This window comes from Canis lupus, chromosome 10 (assembly GCF_011100685.1).
Source record: "Canis lupus familiaris isolate Mischka breed German Shepherd chromosome 10, alternate assembly UU_Cfam_GSD_1.0, whole genome shotgun sequence".
NCBI classification, from domain to species: domain Eukaryota; kingdom Metazoa; phylum Chordata; class Mammalia; order Carnivora; family Canidae; genus Canis; species Canis lupus.
In genome coordinates, this window is record NC_049231.1 from 24,752,969 (window position 1) to 24,767,843 (window position 14,875).

Genomic DNA, 14,875 nt, shown 5'->3' on the forward strand with positions numbered 1-14,875 from the left:
AGTATTAGAGTCAGCTTTCAAGTCTAGACAATGTGATGCCAGAATCTATGTTCTTAACCATCATACTGTATTTCTTCTCTAATCCTTCGTCTCTAAGACAGAGCGGATAGGTCTGATCTCACAGGATCATGTGAGATTACTGGCACACAATAAGGTAAATGTTAGCTACTCTTAGTGGTAGTGGTAATCGCTATCACTGTATTATTTACCTTCACCTTTGGTCCAGCCAAGGGCAGAAGAAAAATATTTTGATTGAGAAAGACCTCAGAGGCCCTCTGCAGTAAAATATATTAGGATATAGTAGAAGCTCCATGAGAATGGGAAATGAAAAAAAAAAAAGAGAGAGAGAGAATGGGAAATGTCTGCTTTGCCTATCATTGTATTCAAAGCAAGTAGTGGGTACTCAATAAATATGCAGTGAATGAGGTAGGAATAAATTGAACACAAGGCCAGGGTTCTGGTAGTACCAGAAGGACCATCACTTCTCAAATGTAGCCAAACACAAAAGAGGTAAGTAAATTTACAAGGTTCTCAGAGCACAGTGTTAGCTGACCATTACTTAAGACAGCCTGGCTTAAGACAGGGAGGCAGTGTGGTATACTGCTGTTGTTCACCTTAGCTGAATGAATAAGGACACCTGGATTTTAATCCTGACTGTTATTGAAGTCACCCAGGCTCTCAAGGTCTTGGATTATCTATCTGTAAAAGAGAAGGTTGGACTATACAATGACCATAAACAAATATTCCTTTTCTCATCACTTCATAACAATCTGAATGGAAGCCTATTACCAAGTACTCAATAAGCATTTGTCAATGAAGATCATCCCAAACTGACAGATGATAAAACTAGAATTCAAAAGTAATTTGCTCAAGGTCACAGAGTAAGAATAGTGTATGAACTATGGCCCAGATCTCTTTCTATGCTGGTCTAACACTCATGTTTTCCAAGATCCTTTTTCAGTTAAAAAATACTATGATATCAGTCCTCTCTTCCAAGATTATTGAATCTGTAATCATTTAAACATCACATAATACTGCCTGACTTCACTACATCGTGGGGACAGCAGGATCAGGAAAAAACAATTACCTGTATTTCTATATTATTAACCTACAGTATCAAAAGATCTGAAGAGATAATTAGGGCAAATTCCTGTCTTTGCCCAGAATTGTGAAATCAGAAGTATTTAAGATAAGTGATCATATCATTTTAAACCATATGGTCTAAATTAAGGCAATGTGATTTTAAAAACAAAACGAAAAACCCCTTAGTAACACGTTTCCTGAAAGGATAGCACATAACTTCTTGAATTTTATTATCAAAGCTGTGCCACTTGATTCAAAGCAGATTCACAAAGTTAAATGTAAAAGGTTGTCAGAGAATGTCTACTTTATTGGCTTGCTTTATTTTTATTAACAAAATACATGCTTGACATTGAAACCTTGCATGTAACACCTTCCTACTGTTGTCAAGTTAGGAGTGAAGAAAACCATCTGGCAAGCACAGTCAATTTTCTAGATGGTCCATAACAGAAGAGTCAAGGTCAAACCGCTGAGTCTCTTTATCCTCCCAGGTAGTAATTGAAAAGCAACTAACTGAGCTCAAAATACTCCATACTGGTACTTTCACAGATACAAAGGTCAGCTCAAGGATCACATTCTGGTTCACAGAAGACAGGCTGACATAAGAAAAAAAAAAAAGGGTAAGCGGGGCAGATGTTCAGGCCACAGCACTTCGGGGACACTCAGGAGAGCACAAACTTTCACCTACTTTCTAGCAGTTTCCTCACTTATCGAATGAAAATTATCATCTGACCAGATGATAATATGAATCGAATGACATGACGAGGAATTTAAACAGTTTTGCAATCTTGCAAAGATGAGAGATTACTGTCACCATTACTATTTACTACGTCTGGGCCAGGAAAGTCCCCCTGGCATTCTTGGCTATATGTTCCGCAGGATCCTCTTAAAATGGAACGCGGTACTAATCTCTTCTACAGTCTCCAGGCCTGGCAATCGTAGATGCACCTGGCTAGCAAGTCTCCGCTGCCGAGAGAGAAGTGAGGCCTTCAGATTCTGGGCCTAGCGGCCTCGACTACGACCGCGCCCCCCAGTCACCTTGTCCTCACCTTGAGGAACGGAAAGACACTCTACAAGAGAGGGGAGTGCAATCCTCAGAAAGGGGTGCCCCTCCACTCTTCACCTGACCGCCGCTGCTTGGACCTACGCTTCCCACGGGGCGGGGACGGGGCTAGGAGAGCTGAGCCGGGGACGCCTTGACCTCGGGCGCGGGAGGAGCGGGCACCGGCGCTGGGCCCGCGGCCGGGACAGGTATATGAAAAGTCGGCGGGAGGTCGGGCCCGCCTCGCCTCGCCTCGCCCACAGCCGCAGGCACAGTAGGAGGCACCCCGCCCTCGTGAACCCAGAGGGCCCTGAGCTCGCTCACCTGCAGCCGGGTCACCAGTAGGCTGTAAGGCGCCATTTTGTGCACTGACAAAGATGAAGTCGCGTGAAAATGACGTACGACACTGCGTATTTATAGCTTTGGGGCAGGGGCGTGGCCTGACGGGAAACACGTAACGGCGAAGGCGGGGCCTCCGCAGAGGCGCGGGAGCCGGGCGACCGCAGTGGGCGGGGCTCCCGCGCTAGAAACGAAGGCCTGAAAGGAAAAGAGCTGCGTAAAAACACTTTTGGAAATAAATACCGGACACAAAGATGTGTTATTAAAAGGCAAGTTTCAGTTGTGTCTTCCATCCAAATCTCGGAAAGGCATTTATTTTTCCATGACTTTCATGCACCTACCAGGACCTAGCTCCCTATGCTAAGACGGAAACTCCTACTTTTTAACTTAAGGTTTGATCACGCGAGAACGAGCGAGAGCGAGCGGGGCTTGAGAAGCTTGGGAGACCAATCACGGCGACCGGCAGGCTGGAAAATGGAGGTTAAAAGTCGGGCGGAAGTTCCTTAAGCTTCCGGTGACCGGTCTGCGTTGGCACTATGGCTAAACATCATCCGGATTTGATTTTTTGCCGCAAGCAGGCTGGTGTTGGTGAGGCAGCGTCCTGCCCCGGCTGTCTGAGTGGGGATTGTATTAGGAGCTGGGGGGTCAGAGGTTCCCATCTCATCCTTAGGGTTTTGTCTCTGAAGCGCCAGGTTTCCCGCCTCACGGTTGGTAGCATGGGAGCGCGCGGGTTTGTGGGCTGTGTGCAAAGAGGGCGAGGGCCTGGGAGCCAGAGGCGGGCGGCCGAAGTCAGGTCCGAAGAAACTCAGACTGCCCGGGCCCTGGGGGCGGCCTCATACGGGTGTGGGTTTGCCTCGGATGGAAGTTTATGCGGGTAAGATGAATAAGAGCCCTTAGGGCTCACTGCAGTCCCTGCTGTGTCGCCACCCCAAACTCGAGGATCTTTCCCTTTTTTCGTCAAAACCAATGCTAATATACTCTTTACCATCTTTGATCTTGCAGCCATCGGAAGACTGTGTGAAAAATGTGAGTGGAACACGCCCTCCCAAACACCCCACTCCTTCCCCCTCACGACTTGTGTAGAACCGGCAAACGGGCATTTCCAATTTCCAGCGTGCCACAAAGAGGGCTTTGAGTAGATGTGCCTGGAAGTATGTGAACTGAGTACTAGGCCGCACCCATAGGCCCTCTCCACCTCCTCGCTCCTCACTTGCACGCATTAAACATTATGTTTAGGTTTCGAGAAAATCTCTACATTTGGACAGGAGAGAGCCTGACCGCATCCTCCAAAACACACATACCCAGTCCTTTCCGGTAATGATAGAGACTTCTTGTCTATGAGGCGATGTTCTAAGCTTTCAGTAGATTAGTTGGTTAACTTCAGTCTTGAGGGGATTGGGGTGGACACTGGGTAGGCTGAGTTTTGTAATACCAAAAAAAGAGGGTCCTAAAGTCACTGTCGGGCGGAGACCAGTGTATTTCCCCATAGCAGGAGAACGGCACGCCTGTCAACTTGAGGTACTTGCGGATGAGCATAATTCCATTCTCTGTTCTTCACAGGTGATGGCAAATGTGTGATCTGTGACTCGTACGTGCGTCCCTGCACTCTGGTGCGCATATGTGATGAGTGTAATTATGGCTCTTACCAGGGGCGCTGTGTGATCTGCGGAGGCCCTGGAGTCTCTGATGCCTATTATTGTAAGGAGTGCACCATCCAGGAGAAGGATGTGAGTGTATCTTTGCTGCTCTTATTTAGTAACTCTTTGCCAACCACGGCAAACTCCTATTGGCTCCGGAGATTACTGTGTTCAGGTAGTCACTCAGGTTATAATTTCCTCAAGTTCTGTAAGCTGAGCTGGGTGTAGTCCAATAAAAGGCAGTTATTTTGCATCAAGGGCTAAAATGCAAAAGAAGCAAATCTTTATCAACGTCAGCAGTTTGGTGAGTGCTCTCTGTTCCTTTGATGTCTCTGATTATTCATATTTATTTATTTATTTATTTATTTATTTATTTTTTTTAAACTTTTTTTTTTTTAATTTTTATTTATTTATGATAGTCACAGAGAGAGAGAGAGAGAGAGAGGGGGGCAGAGACACAGGCAGAGGGAGAAGCAGGCTCCATGCACCGGGAGCCTGACGTGGGATTCGATCCCGGGTCTCCAGGATCGCGCCCTGGGCCAAAGGCAGGCGCCAAACCCCTGCGCCACCCAGGGATCCCTGATTATTCATATTTAGAAACAACATCCTGCACTTTGTGAGTCCTGGCACAGTGCGTAGTATGTAAGCTACTCGGTCATTTTCCTTACTATCATTAAAGATTGCTGGGGAAAAAAAAAAAAGATTGCTGGAGTGGATGTGGTGACAGCTGAATTTGGGACAACTAAGTTGATTTCCGCTTTAACTGGCTAAAGGATGCCTTTGGTCTGATAGTGCAGAATTGTGATTCTGTCTCGTGTCATCTTTGCTCCTTGACATTGTGTGGTGGCAGTGGCTGTTGCTCAGTTTCTTCAGTCGAGGGGGGCACCTGAGTGGTTCATTGGTTGAGCATCTGCCTTTGGCTCAGGTCATGATCCTAGGGTTCTGGGATCGAGTCCCTATCAGGTTCCCCATGGGGAGCCTGCTTCTCCCTCTGCCTGTGTCTCTGCATCTCTCATGAATAAATAAATAAAATCTTTTAAAAAAAATTCCTTCAGTCAAATGCCACGATAGAGGGGTTGTAGATCTATACTAAAGGCAAGTTTTACTGTTATTGTTTAGGTTGGAAGCAGAAGCCTTAGAAGGGTGGGGAATTTGAATCCACTTGTTTTCTTCTCCTTATGACAGTAAAAAGAAGTGTCATAATAGTACCACTAAGCTAGTAGTACTGGTTACTTAATTTAGGGTAAGGGAAAAGATCCATGAGGAGTGCCTGGGTGATTCAGTAGGTTGAGCAACTGACTCTTGGTTTCAGCTCAGGTCATGATCTCAGGGTCCTGGGATTCAGCCCCGAGTCAGGCTCTACACTTAACAGGGAGTCGGCTTCAGGAATCTCTCTCCCTCTGCCCCTCCCCATGCTCACAGGTGCATGCTCTGTCCTTCTAAAATAAATAAATCTCTTTTTTTTTTTTTTTTAATTTATGATAGTCACAGAGAGAGAGAGAGGCAGAGACACAGGCAGAGGGAGAAGCAGGCTCCATGCACCGGGAGCCCGATGTGGGACTCGATCCCGGGTCTCCAGGATCGCGGGTCTCCAGGATCGCGCCCTGGGCCAAAGGCAGGCGCCAAACCACTGTGCCACCCAGGGATCCCCTAAAATAAATAAATCTTTAAAAAGAAATACATGTGGGCAGCCTGGGTGGCTCAGCGGTTTAGCACCAACTTCAGCCCAGGGCCTGATCCTGGGGACTGAGGATCGAGTCCTACGTCGGGCTCCCTGCATGGAGCCTGCTTCTCCCTCTGCCTGTGTCTCTGCCTCTCTCTGTCCCTCTTGAATAAATAAATAAAATCTTTAAAAAAAAAAAAAAAAAAAAGACATGATTCTCAATGTTCCCGTGTGCAAAGAGTAAGTAGTTTATAGATGTCATTCTTTATTCTTCACAGTATCCCTATTAAGTAGGGATAATCGTTATCCCCACTTTATAGTCTATCACTCAGCTAATAAGTGCAAGCATAGTTGTCTGACTAAAGCTAGTGGTATCTCCATTATTACACTTTGCCCATGTTGAGTAAAAACACCTAGCCCCCTCAGCAGTCTAAATAATTTGGATCCTGTCTACCCAGTAAGTGGACCATATCTGGCCAGATGAGACTGTTTTCTTATACTACTATGTCTTCTGATTTTTTAGGGAGATGAGAAAGGTCATAGATGACATACCAAAAACATAATTTCAGTTGATGACTTAAACATCATCCTGGGGGCAGCCCGGGTGGCGCAGCGGTTTAGCGCCGCCTGCAGCCCGGGGTGTGATCCTGGAGACCTGGGATCGAGTCCCACATCCGGCTTCCTGCATGGAGCCTGCTTCTCCCTCTGCCTGTGTCTCTGCCTCTCTCTCGCTCTCTATGAATAAATAAATAAATCTTAAAAAAAAAACAAAACACCATCCTGTCCTGAACTCTGATTTGCATTTACCTTTGCCTGTCAAAGCATAGCCTTATCTAGCTGATTCACCAGCTAGGTTGCACTCCTTTAGAGAAAGGAGCTCAGTTTGGTTATTTATCTCTTTTCCCTGAGTTCTTGGTATAGTGCCTGGTATGTATTATGAGCATTGTCCACATTTTTGGTGCTTCCCTGTAAGCCATCCATAGGAGTGCCCCATAGAAACTATCTGGTATATAGGAAGTGTTTGGTAAGTACTTATAATCTTTTTTTTTTTTTAATGATTTATTTATTTATTCAGAGAGAAAGGCAGAGACACAGGCAGAGGGAGAAGCAGGCTCCATGCAGGAAGCCCTATGTGGGACTCGATCCCGGGTCTCCAGGATCACACCCTGGGCTGCAGGCGGCGCTAAACTGCTGCGCCACCGGGGCTGCCCAAGTACTTATAATCTATAAGGAGTGAAGCCATGGGAAGGTGACAACAGTGACAAGAAAGTATGAACAGGTCTTAAACTACCTACAGAGCCCATGAGGACAACATTTTCTTGAACTTTTTAATGGTTGTTGCTAGAGTTTTTGTCTGAAGTAAGCTTGTAACCAGAGTGCGTAATGAATGTTAATTACTGTCTGACTTGTTTGCTGTGGTGCATCAACTGATACTTTGGACCTTAGTGCTTTGTTCTTTTCCTGAGAATTATTCTAGACGTCACTCCGCCTACTTCATACTGTACAGGAATGTTCTGAGGATACTTGAGATGGCATCAAGCTTACATATACTCGGCAATAGTTTCCAAGGAACACAGAGCAGTCCAGTGACATGATCCAGCCTCTCAGCCTTCCAGATCTTCTTGTAGATTAAGTCCCTAAGACTTTTTTCCTAGGCAGATATCTTTCTGCAACCAAAGCAAGTCCAGTTATTGTACTCCTCTTCCTGCCGTTTTCATAATTTATAAGGGGATTAGACCAGTGAACTAAACAGGTGTTCTCACTTAGTTTTTCAGCTTCAAAAACACTCAGGAGTCCTATCTGTGGGCGCTGCTGCCATAGGACTAATTTATAGTTTCTTATAGGGCAGCCTCATACTGATCTGATGTCCCCTTAACCCTCAGTTTCTTTACTTCAGACCAGAAGATAAGGAGAATAGCCACTAACATTTATAGTCTCTTGCTGTGTGCACCAAACTGTGCTGAACGTTTTTTAAGATTTTATTTATTCATGAGAGACACAGAGGCAAAGACACAAGCAGAAGGAGAAACCGGCTCCATGCAGGGAGCCCAATGTGGGACGCGATCCCTGAACTCCAGGATCACACTCCGAACCAAAAGCAGAACTCAACCACCAAGCCATCCAAGTGTTCCTGTGCTGAATATTCTTTTCCAAAAGTTCTTTGTGATACAAATTAGAAAACTAAGTCTTCTAGATGTTAAGCAGCTTGGGCCAAGGTCACATGGCTAATCAGTGGCAGATCCGGGACTAGAACACAGGTTGTCTGATTGCCCGTATCTCATGTCCTTTGTTTCATTATTGGCCCCCTAAAGAGAAAAGTTAAAATTCAAATTATATTTTCTCTCTAATAAGAGAAATTCAATACTAAGGAATACAGATTTTATTGGGTGAGGATAAACACAAACCATGGTAATGTTGAAGATGGTTTCATCACCTTTGAAAATGGGTGGTCAAACTTAAAGTACTTCTCCAAACGACCTCACTATTGCTCTTCCCCCTGTTTAAGTGAACAGCAGAGCTGTTTGTAAAAAGGATATTTGGTACTTTTCAAAGTTAATGTATTTTTATAAGATATATGTTTATTCATGAGAGATACAGAGAGGCAGAGGCGTAGAGGGAGAAGCAGGCTCCCTCTGGGGAGCCCAACACAGGACTCGGTCCCAGGACCCCAGGATCACAACCTAAGCCAAAGGCAGATGCCCAACCACTGGGCCACCCAGGTGCCCCAATCCCTGTTATTTCACGGATACATTTATTGAGAGCTTGAAGGTCTTCCAATGGACATATAATACTATATGGCAGAGGGAAAAGCAGGCTCCATGAAGGGAGCCCAATGTGGGACTTGATCCCAGAACTCCAGGATCACGCCCTGAGCCAAAGGCAGACGCTCAACCATTGAGCCACCCAGGTGTCCCAGATTTTTTGTTTTTAAGAAATCTTTTTACCCAGTGTGGAGCTCAAACTCAACTATCCTGAGATCAAGAGTTGAGATCAAGAGTTAGAATCAGTGCTCCACTGACTGAGCCAGCAAGGTGCCGCATCCTCCAAGATTTTTTTTTAATAGTTCTTACATCTTCGTTTCCATGCTGTCCATTCACAGACATGTTCAACAAAAGCCAAGAGCACATCCTCACCTCCTACAGCATTGATAGAATTTGGGAAGAAGTAAACCCTTGGGAGATGTGTAGAAAATAAAAAGCAGGAGTATTTAGGCAGGAAAACAGGAAATTGTGAGTCTGTGAGAGAAAATAGCTTAAAAACCAAAGATTTTATAATCTTTTTTTATTCATGAGAGACAGGCAGAGAGAGAAGTAGGCTCCATGCAGGGAGCCCAACGTGGAACTCAATCCTAGGACTCCAAGATCATGTCCTAGGCTGAAGGCAGGCACTTAACTGCTGAGCCACCCAGGCGTCCCCTTTCGTAATCTAATACATTGGTTTTCCAACTGTTTTTATAACATACGGAGTCCTATCTTCAAAAAGTATCTTACCAAAAAAGGGGGATATCTTATGCGGGGGTACCTGGCTGGCTTAGTTTGTAGGGCATGCAACTCTTAATCTCAGGGCTCAATTGTAAGTTGGAGTTCCACGTTGAGTGTAGAGATTACTTAAAAATAAAAAAAAATTGGGATCCCTGGGTGGCGCAGCGGTTTAGCGTCTGCCTTTGGCCCAGGGCGCTATCCTGGAGACCGGGGATCGAATCCCACGTCGGGCTCCCGGTGCATGGAGCCTGCTTCTCCCTCTGCCTATGTCTCTGCCTCTCTCTCTCTCTCTCTCTCTGTGTGACTATCATAAATAAATAAAAATTTTTTAAAAATTAAAAAAATCGGGGATCCCTGGGTGGCGCAGCGGTTTGGCGCCTGCCTTTGACCCAGGGTGCGATCCTGGAGACCCGGGATCGAATCCCACGTCGGGCTCCCGGTGCATGGAGCCTGCTTCGCCCTCTGCCTATGTCTCTGCCTCTCTCTCTCTCTCTCTCTCTCTCTCTCTCTCTCTGTGACTATCATAAATTTAAAAAAAAAATTAAAAAAATCTTAAAGTATCTTACACAGAAGTCGTGTGTGTGTGTGTGTGTGTGTGTGTGAGAGAGAGAGAGAGAACTTATTAAAGGCTAATTATAGGGCAGCCCAAGTGGCTCAGCGGTTTGGTGCCGCCTTCAGCCCAGGGTGTGATCCTGGAGACCCAGGATTGAATCCCACGTCGGGCTCCCTGTGTGGAGCCTGCTTCTCCCTCTGCCTGTGTCTCTGCCTCTCTCTCTCTCTCTTTCTGTGTGGCTATCATAAATAAAAAATTTAAAAAAAAAAAAAAGGCTGATTATAGAGACACCTGGGTGACTCAGCAGTTGAGCGCCTGCCTTTGGCTCAGGATGTGATCCCAGGATCTAGTCCCATATCCGGCTCCTCGTGGGGAGCCTACTTCTCATTCTGCCTGTGTCTCTGCCTCTCTGCCTCTCATGAATAAAATAAATAAAATCTTAAAAAAAAAAAAAAAAAAAAAAAAACAAATAAAGGGACGCCGGGTGGCTCAGTGGTTGAATGTCTGCCTTCAGCCCAAGGCGTGATCCTGGAAACCCAGGATCAAGTCCCACATCCAGCACCCTGTGTGGAGCCTTTTTCTCCCTCTGCCTGTGTCTCTGCCTCTCTCTCTCTTCATCTCTCATGAATAAATAAAATCTTTTTAAAAAATAAATCAAAATAAAAGTCTGGTTATATGTCAGGCACTGTTCTAAATATATTATTTATTGGTTCTTGTGTTTTCATAAGTAGGGAAATTATTTAAATATTTATTGGTTTGTAGTTCTGTAGATAGGTTCTACCATTGTAGTAATTATATATGTGACCAAAAAAAGATGGAAGGAGATTAATAACATCAAAAGTCAGAACAGAACAGTGCAGTTTGGAGGATGGGCCCTTGTATCACTTGGCAACTAAGATGAACCCAGGCTCTCTACAGTTTGTAAACATGGACCTCATCTGGTCCACTTATTTTACAGTTAGGGAGTATGAGTCCAAAGAGAAGTGATATACCCATAGTCCTGCAAGTCAGACATAATAAGCCTAAACAGGCTATCATTATAGCACAATATTTCATAGCATCTCTAAAGATAAAGAACTTAGAGCATTGTGGTGTTTAGTATCAGGCCATCTTCCAGGTGAGAGGCTGGTGTTTCCTCATTTGTACCAGGATTTTCAATACGGAGTACATGGCTTGAGTTCCCATAGGGAGCTGTTGGTGGGCCTGGGCCCACTCCTTGACTCCCTCAGCAGACTGAGCTCCTCAGTTGGCCCTTCTCAAAGTGATATATGCTATATATTTTCCAGAAAATAAGATGTTAGTGTTGGCTTTGTGGGTTTTTAGAGGTTTTTGTACAGTGTTGATATTGATCCCCCAAAAGAGAAATCAGCTAAATTAGAAATAAGGATTTGATCAATTAATTCGTTCTAAAGCCCAGTGTCCCAGGGAACAACCTCCTTTGATTGATAACAGTGTTTAATAAAATCAGACCTGTGTAAGTTTTCTCTAGTAGCATCTTCCCCAATTTTCCTCCCATCATCCCAGATGAACTGATAAAGTCATCATTTCTGCAGAACACAGCTTCCCCAGGGGCTTCACTAAAACCACTCAAGCTCACAAAATGGCCAAGGGAACATTTCATGACAAATCAGAGTATAGATCTTCAGCAGCCATCTCTAGCACAGGAGTGGTCTTCCCTTGGCCATGTGTCAAATTAAGTGAATTAGTAAGGACACATGAAGCCCGGTTTTCTTATATTGGTATTTAACATGTAAAGTACTATTTCCTAAAGCCTTTAGTTGTTTTTGTTTTTTTGTATTTTGCCTTGGTGGTATTATTCTTCCCTTTGTTGAGATAGTGGAGGGAAGCTAGAGTGCTTGATGTACAGATGATCGTAACAGTTTCTTATCTCTCCCTTGAGGAAAACCCTTTGGATATCTTAAGAGTTAAATTCTACCTCAGCTGTATCATATTAGCAACAAAAGTGGGTGAGAAACCCAACATTCTAAGTGCAGGCTACCCTGGCTAGAGAGTAGAACAGGCCCTGGCACATTCTAGATAATAGATTCTTTTTTTTTTTTTTTTTAAGATTTTATTTATTTATTCATGACAGACAGAGAGAGAGAGAGGGAGGCTCCATGCAGGGAGCCCGACGGGGGACCCGATCCTGGGTCTCCAGGATCATACCCCATGCTGAAGGTGGCGCTAAACCGCTGAGCCACCAGGGCTGCCCTAGATAATAGATTCTTGATGATTGAATAGGATAACTGGACGGATAAGGCAAATAAATGGCTAACCCCATTGATCCAAAAGTTATTTTTATCTTAAATTCCTTTCAGTTCAGAGTCAAAGACTTCTAACAATTTCTCTATCCTGTTTTCCAGAGAGATGGTTGCCCAAAGATTGTCAATTTGGGGAGCTCTAAGACAGATCTCTTCTACGAACGCAAAAAATATGGCTTCAAGAAGAGGTGATTGGTGGGTGGCCTCTTCCTCCCACCAAGCTGCTACTGCCGCTGCCAGAAAAGATGCCTACCACCGCCAGCACAGAAGGAGTAGTGCAGAGCACCACCTGAGTGCCTGTTAGTACGCTGGCCCCTCTCCAACTTTCTTCTCCTCTTACCCAGACACGTGATAGGAACAGAAAAAGAATCTTCACAGACCACTCTGGCAGACCATAGCAGTGAAAAATTAATAGATTGGGTCATGATTTTTCTTGAATTCAAAAAACAAGCTTTGTTTTCCAAATTGCCATGTTCTCTCTACATTGAGAGCTTCTGAAACAGGAATAATATCATCTCAGTCTGCTGTTTGAGGAATTGACTGTGAAGCTACCACAGTGAGAAACCTGTTCTTGGCAGCAGCTCTGATGGCAGCTGTCCTTGATGAGACATCTGCAGTGTGGTGGAGAGCTCCCGGAACAATCGATGTGGGCATTGAATCTTGTAACACTTAGCAGGTGGTGCCTGTTCATGTTATTTTTCTTCTAAGAACTTGGAAACCCTTTCTGTTGCTGTTTTATTAATAAAGCAGGTGTTTCTTTTCTGGTACTCGGTCACAGTCCCAATTTAAGTTTAACTCTAGGAATTTGTTTTAGTCACCCAGGAATTTGTGATTCAGCATAGATGTATTGGGATTCATCAAGCACTTTGTGCTCTTATTACTCCTGGAAGGGATTCTAAACCATTGATGCCTTTCATTATAGATACATCAAGGTGGTTTTTAGAAACTTAACGGTTTTTTCTTCCTGTTCAACTTTAATTTGGACTGAAGAAATGACTTCCAGTAATGGTCAAAGTACTGAGACAAAATGTGTTCAAGTCAATGAGTTCAGAGAACTTAACTTGGCTGATTTGTTTCATGAAGTACACATATACTTAAACATGTTTCCCTTTTTTTTTTTAAGTAAATACACAGAATAAAGGCAAATGCTGACATACCGTTTATCCTCACACAACTATCAACTTTTTGCCTGCTAAAGGTGATCGGGTTATCCTAAGGAGGCACAATCATAATTTGAGACTTCTGTCAAGTGGTCTTTGACATTATGAAAGTGAAACAGGCTTTGAGTCCTTAGGAATGCAGGGGCTTGGCCCAGGTTACACTGAAATTTTTAAGAGCAAAGCCAAGGGGAACAAATCATCGTCTTTTGACTACTTGTCAGAGCTTTGGTTTGAATCAACAAACACTTGATTAATTGAGGTATATTGAGGGTCAAAAGTAGAATTATAAAATAATCTCTGCCTTCAAGAATTCTTTTTTTAAAGATTTTATTCATGAGAGACACAGAGGAGGCAGAGGGAGAAGCAGACTCCATGCAGGGAGCCCGATAGGGGACTAGATCGCAGAACTACGGGATCATGCCCTAAGCTGAAGGCAGACACTCAACCGCTGAGCCACCCAGGCACCCCTACCTTCAAGAAATTTAATAAGGGACGCTGCCAGAAACGGTTTAGAATAACCCTGGGAGGATTAGGAAGGTTCTTGGCCTACGTTGAGGGCACCTCAGGAAGGCCAGGGGAAGGTCATAGCCACAGAGTAACAATAATCCTTAAGGCTTTCCCATCTCATCTAGCACTCTTCATACTCTACCCACTGGGGCTCGTTTCAGTTCCTCTAATGATGGGTCCCCCTTTTGTCCACCCTATTACACATCCTTCAGACTTTAGATAATATTTCCTCAAAAGATGCCTCTCCTGGCCCCCAATTCAAGTTAATTACTCTTGTATTCATTGCACCGTAGCATTTTGTTTATACTGTTGGGTAATTATCAACAGTCCTCCATTAGGCAGGTTCCCTGTGGCTGTAACCAAGTCTGTTGGGCCCAGTAGGCAGCAACTACTCGGTATTAAATGAATAATTGAAGTCAAACTGGATAATAAACTTTGAAGGATATACTGGACCTACAGACAAAGGAGGTGGGGTGGGCAGAAAAGGACATTTGTGGGGCAGCCTGGGTGGCTCAGTGGTTTAGCACTGCCTTCAGCCCAGGCACAAGGTGTAATCCTGGAGTCCTGGGATCGAGTCCCACATGCAGTCCCCCTGCATGGAGGCTGCTTCTCCTGCCTATGTCTCTGCCTCTCTCTGTGTGTCTCTCATGGATAAATAAATAAAATCTTTAAAAAAAAGAAAAGGACATTTGTATGGGGGAAGCAATCTGAATGGGCAGTGTGTTTGAGGAGCTCTCTGAGCAGTTCTAAAGCATGAGTCAGGGATGGTGTATCAAGATTATAGAGGCCAGGGATCCCTGAGTGGCGCAGCGGTTTGGCGCCCGCCTTTGGCCCAGGGCGTGATTCTGGAGACCCGGGATCGAATCCCACATCGGGCTCCCAGTGCATGGAGCCTGCTTCTCCCTCTGCCTGTGTCTCTGCCTCTCTCTCTCTCTGTGACTATCATAAATAAATAAAAATTAAAAAAAAAAAAGATTATAGAGGCCAGATAATTTTCAGATTAGAATTTGTCACTGAAAAAAAAAAAAGAATTTGTCACTGATTCTATAGTAATTTTAGGGTTTTTTTAAAATATTTTATTTATTCATGAGAGACACAGAGAGAGAAAGAGGCAGAGACACAGGCAGAGGGAGAAGCAGGCTCCAAGCAGG

The 14,875-nt window shown here is 44.4% G+C and overlaps 2 protein-coding genes and 1 long non-coding RNA gene across 4 annotated transcripts in view; 1 reads left to right on the forward strand and 2 right to left on the reverse strand.

Moving 5' to 3' along the window:
* The window catches only part of ACO2 (aconitase 2), a 56,322-nt gene extending 53,727 nt beyond the window's left edge, over window positions 1-2,595 (reverse strand). The window contains exon 1 of the mRNA XM_038550423.1: window positions 2,447-2,595. Within this exon, the coding sequence (XP_038406351.1) occupies window positions 2,447-2,482 (36 nt within the window). The 5' untranslated portion in view covers window positions 2,483-2,595. The remainder of the gene's footprint in view (window positions 1-2,446) is intronic.
* On the reverse strand, window positions 1,356-2,439 carry LOC119873622. The gene is made up of 2 exons (XR_005365551.1): window positions 2,130-2,439; window positions 1,356-2,046 (listed from the first exon to the last, which is right to left on the reverse strand). It is a non-coding gene; the product is annotated as an uncharacterized LOC119873622 (long non-coding RNA).
* A 258-nt stretch (window positions 2,596-2,853) lies between the features above and the next one.
* On the forward strand, window positions 2,854-12,824 carry PHF5A (PHD finger protein 5A). 2 transcript variants are annotated; one of them, XM_038550426.1, is made up of 4 exons: window positions 2,854-3,168; window positions 3,464-3,487; window positions 4,111-4,188; window positions 12,160-12,824. In XM_038550426.1, the coding sequence occupies exons 1-4, from the start codon at window positions 2,998-3,000 to the stop codon at window positions 12,247-12,249; spliced, it is 363 nt and encodes a 120-aa protein (XP_038406354.1). In that variant the 5' UTR covers window positions 2,854-2,997; the 3' UTR covers window positions 12,250-12,824. The 2 variants fall into 2 exon arrangements, with proteins under 2 accessions (XP_038406354.1, XP_038406355.1); XM_038550427.1 differs by having other exon boundaries at window positions 2,865-3,049; window positions 4,022-4,188.
* Window positions 12,825-14,875: the final 2,051 nt, after the last annotated feature.